We start from the raw sequence: 4,890 nt of genomic DNA, 5'->3' as shown, positions 1-4,890 counted from the left end.
CAACAGCTTGTGTGAGTGCCTGTCTGTGCTGATGGGGTGCAGAGGAATGCACACAATTCTAAAAGAGTCTAAAATAAATACTGCCCTGCGGTACCTGCCGTCGGGGTGTTTTTCTGGCGGCGCTCACCCCTTGCCCAACACACCCACCCTCATCCCTCCATCTCCAGGCAAATCCCTTCAAGCTCTTCCTCTCTCCCTCTGTGCATACAGGGAGTTTTCCACGCTCAGAGGCTGTTCCTGTGCACCTCCTGAGGGGCTGAGCCTTTCCTGGGGGAACATGCACTGAAAGAGAAGCTTTGCCAGACCACGGCTGCCGGTGCCCTTCGCCTGGACCCTGATGGCCACGGAGGCAGGACTGCATTACCATGGTGATGATCTTAACCAAAACTCGGGAAAGCAAAGGTGCTGACTCTGTAACATGCAGGACTGAGCTGGTAAGCTTTGTGGCATCTTCCTTCAAAATTCTCCTACTGTTGAGAGCTTTGCTGTAGTTCTATAACAAGGTGGTTTGGTGGGGTTTTTTTGTGCTGTGGGGCTGCACCTATAGATAGTTTATAGTACTGGCTTCCACCAAACTGCATTAATATCCAGGCAGCAGGTGATCAGTAGAAGATTGGAGTGCTGTGGCTTTTGCATGTGTGAATTTCAGTAAGCACACAGTGGAAAAAAAAGAGTAGAAAAAAATAAAGTCATTGCTGTGAAAAACACAGGCAAGAAGTTGCTTCGCTAACAGGGAACAGATGCTCTTCATTATAGGAGGATGAGGAAGTGGGGTGCAGGATTAAGAGGGAGATGGTGAAGGGCAGCACTGTGGTGCTGAGCAGTCTTACTGCTACCCTGGAGAGATGGAAATCCAACCATGCCAAACGAGCAGGCAGTGACAAAAAAACCCAAATAAATTAAGGGCAGCAAACAGCCTAAATGAGGCTAAAAGGGGAGAGGGGGGCTGTGAGGCTGAGTGTATTGATGGTAGAGGGAAACGAGGGGTGACTTTTTTATGGGGGCAGTGTTGGAGCAAGTGAAGGTGGGGAGTGGGTGCAGGGGGATGGGGAGCTGTCTGAGGAAGCCTGGAGCAAGGCTGGTCATGGATGTTTGCTCCTCTGCCCTTCTGGAGAGATGGTCACGGTCGAAGACGAAATCAGACCACAAGGCTGTTCCTCACAGGGTGCACTGAGAGCCTCAGATAAGGGTGTGCAGGAACATGGCAGGAAGCATCTGGCAGGAGTAGCCATAAATGGGCATTTTGAGCATAAAAGAAATAAAAATGTCTAAGTTTGCTGAGGATAACAAACTGTCCGACCAGGCTTCCTGGGCAGATATCAGAGGATGCTGAGGTGAAGGCAGGCTGCCCTGGCAGTGCCTGCTGGAGGAGAAGGCAAGCAAGCCAGAGACAGCATTAAATCCTTCCTTAAAAGGGTGAAATTTGGGAAGGAAGAATATCAATATATCAGAAGAACAGCCTTGCTTTAGTGTTTGCTCCTGCCAGGCAGGAGCCAATGGCTGCTGCTCAGAGTGGTGAGGAGGAAGCCTAAGCATCCAGTGCCCAGGGCAGGCAGAGGGGAACTTGCTGTGGAGAAGCAGATGAGAAGTAGTTTCATCTACTATGAGGGGAAGAGATGGGCACCCAGGCTGTGTTGTGGAGATGCAATGCAAAACTTTGCCCTCCCATGTTTGCCAAGTGTCTCCCAGAGCTCCAGGGCTTGGTCAATAGTGCAGGGATAGTCCTGCTTACATGGATTGAATTGCTGGGTTGTCTGGGCTGCTAAGTTGGGGCAGATGTTCACAAGAAGAGTGATCCATCAAAGAAAGCAAGAGTTTTCCTGTTGACTTCACGGGAAAAGCAAAAAAGCAAAACCTAGAGGGAATAAATGTCTGAGGAGCAGGACAGTATCACCTACCAATGATTGATGGATTCGTTTGGTTCAGTTCCCAGCTTGGTGCCAAGACAGAACTCTTAGAAAATGGTAATTACACTCAATATGAGACATATGTCACCTGAAGATGTTCTTCCCCCTCCTATGTTTGTAGGCAGTAGCTGGTCTCTGGGGCTGGCACACAGATGGGCACTGGCACAACTGCTGCTGCTGTTTCTGGGCCTTTTCCCACCTTTGATTTTTTGCTTCACTTTGGCCACTCTTTGGAGACAAGGGCCTGTTCTTGCTGTCTCCTGATTGATTCTACCTGCTGCTTCATAAGGTGGGGCTTGACAGATAGAAACAGCCTGACTTCCCCTAGAAAAGTGGCACAAAAGAAGGTGACCAACCCTGATTTACCTTCTCCCCATCTGCACCCCCTCCCTGTTTCCTGCCTCTACATCCCTCTATATTCAATATTTACAACCTTTTGTATGTGAAATGGGATCCTTTTGTTGGATTGCCCCATGCAGGCAGGTGCCAGCATTTGGGACATGATTTTTATTATTGTCAAGTGAGCAGGCAACGTGTAAAACGTGGATCAGGAGAGGAGATGTGAATGTGGTGGCTTAAAGCCAGAGAAAATGCAGCTATGACAGAGCAGATGAACAGGGAGGTCATGCTGGTGCTTCCCTCAGATGATGTAAAGCCTCAGTCAGAGGGGACTGGTGTTGCCAGGAAAGACACTTCAGAAGCAGAATACGGGTATTTTGGGAGATAATAAAAGAACAATTAGCATGGAAGTGTGTTTTTGCAGACCTAGCTGAAATGGCATGTAGCTGCAGATGACACATTGATTTATTGTATATAAAACTGTCCATGCCCATTTTTAGAAGTCTGATGATGTCTTTTGTGTTGTCAAGAAGAAAATTGCTGGAAAAAGAGAGTGTAAAAAAAAAAAAACACCACAGAGTTTTGTGGGTTTTTTACCCCACAATGGCATTTTTACCTATTTATAGTGCAAATCAGCACAATCCCAGTGTGGACTCTCCAGAAGTGCTGGGGTGAGGATGCCTTGCCTAGAAACACATTATATGTTTAAAAAAACCTAAATAGCTGCTTTGTACCTAGCCAGGAGGCCTTGATGGCCTTGGATGGGGTTCAGATACCACTGCTGCTGCTTTCTTGCCCAATCCTGAACTACTACTGGATTGCAGCTCCAGCTTCAGTTTCTCTGGTGTTTCGGATCCCGGAGCTGGGGGCCTGGCTGCAGCTATTCCCGTGGGTAAGGATTAGGTGCAGGAGCCATGATCTGCAAGCTCAGGCCTCAACACCTCAAGACAGGGAAGATGACTAGGTCTGTCCTCTGGTCCCTGCCACAACAGCTCTGCTGTGGGTGCCCGAGGCTCTCCTGGCCACCAGGTGCTGAGTGGCTTTGCTGAGGCTGGAGGCAGGGTGGTTTCTGGTGCCCAGGTCAGGTCTGCAAGAAGTGAATAGTTTTTCTGGTTGTTTGCAGCACACTCCAAAGATGAGTCAAGGACCTACCCTCTTCTCTTGTGGCGTGATGGGTAAGTAAGAGAAACTTCTGCCTGTGTTTTCTCCAACTCCACTCCTGCTTTCTTATAACGATGGGTGGGAAGATCTCTCTCAAAAAAAAATGCTCCTCTGCAGACCTTGGGGTGGGCATCAAACCATCTGCCCTACACAGCTGGAATGGAGGAACACCCACAGTGGTGGGCATCACGCCTGTGCCACCCTCCTTCCCAGAGGTGGTTGTCCTGCCCCATTGCCATTGCTGAGTGAATTGCTCATCTCTTTCCCCCTCCCCTTTGATATATCTGCTTATTTTTAGAGTAATTTATGCAGCTGAGCTTATAACTTACATTTTGAGCCTGAGATTGTCTTTGAGGATCCAGCCCACGAGTGTGTGGCTCTTGACTGTTTGCAAGATGCAAGTCATAAATATCAGTATTATCACTAAAATGTTCCACCACAAAGTGTTTGGAAAATGGAAAGGCCTCAAACAATACGGAAAATGTCTTATATTTTGCCTTGGACAATAACCATGATATAGGAGGTTTAATACCTTTTATTGTCAGAGCTTGCTATCAATTTTTATGCTGAGCAGCCACCAACATTCACGGGGGATTTGTACCTCGGCCGATGATCCTGAAAAACTGATAGTGCTGGAGGGTGTGCCATGAGATGGTGTTCTTTGGGTTCTGTAGGGAGGAGGCAGTCACCAGGCGGCGTCTCAAAACCCAATTAAAATTGTAGGTCAAGTTTGCACCAAGCTACTTGCTGTGAAAGCCAATACTCCCCAGACAAAGAAGCTGCCCCTTTTCTTCGTGGACACAACGCTCATTAGTGTTAATGGGAGCCGAGCACACGCATTGACAGGAGATATTTCCCAAGCTCCCTGATAACTCCAGTCATTGGGGGGCTGGGGGAAAGATGGAAAGCATGTGGATTTTTTCAAATGAAAGTCACAAGCTTCAGAGTCAAGAAGAGGTAGAGACAATCCAGAAAGCAGGATTTTGGGGTATTTGCAAAGCCACCAGGGCAGAACAGCATCTTGGTGCGTGCTCAAGCAGAGTCAACCCAAAAAGAGAAAAAGCCACATGGGGAAAGCCAGCGAGGCGTAGCTGGAGTGGTGGTGAGACCTCACCACAGGAAGAGCAGGGCACGTTTTGCCATCGTGGTGGGGAATTTCCCTCCCTGGGCACGAGGAGCCCGCAGCCCACTGGTGTGTTTGTTCTCCGTTGGGAGGTTTGGGGGCTGTTTTCATTTCCCGTTGGAGCGCGGCTCTGCGCGCCGTATCTGCATCTCATCTCTGCAGCGGGAAGGCTCAGCTCATTATGGCCATTCAGTTTGTTCCACATTTAGCAACCATCTCTCTCAAGCATAAACGAGGGGCAGTGAAAAATGCAGGCTGCCTCTTCCCCTGTGCACAGGGACTGGGAGACCAAAATTCAACTTGAACAACACGGGGGAGGAAAAAGAAAAAAGGAATTGGATGCACATCCGTGTGTAGGGA

At 48.7% G+C, this 4,890-nt stretch overlaps 1 protein-coding gene across 1 annotated transcript in view; it reads left to right on the top strand.

The window, feature by feature from the left end:
- Window positions 1-365: 365 nt before the first annotated feature.
- Window positions 366-4,890, top strand: part of FAM53B (family with sequence similarity 53, member B) — an 18,636-nt gene continuing 14,111 nt past the window's right edge. The window contains 2 exon segments of the mRNA XM_010008810.1: window positions 366-434; window positions 3,370-3,421. Of these exon segments, the coding sequence (XP_010007112.1) occupies window positions 366-434; window positions 3,370-3,421 (121 nt within the window).

This window comes from Chaetura pelagica, unplaced genomic scaffold, assembly GCF_000747805.2.
Source record: "Chaetura pelagica isolate M959 unplaced genomic scaffold, ChaPel_1.0 scaffold102, whole genome shotgun sequence".
In the NCBI taxonomy this organism is placed as follows: domain Eukaryota; kingdom Metazoa; phylum Chordata; class Aves; order Apodiformes; family Apodidae; genus Chaetura; species Chaetura pelagica.
The sequence above is the reverse complement of the archived record's forward strand: the minus strand, read 5'-3'. Positions and strand labels throughout refer to the sequence as shown.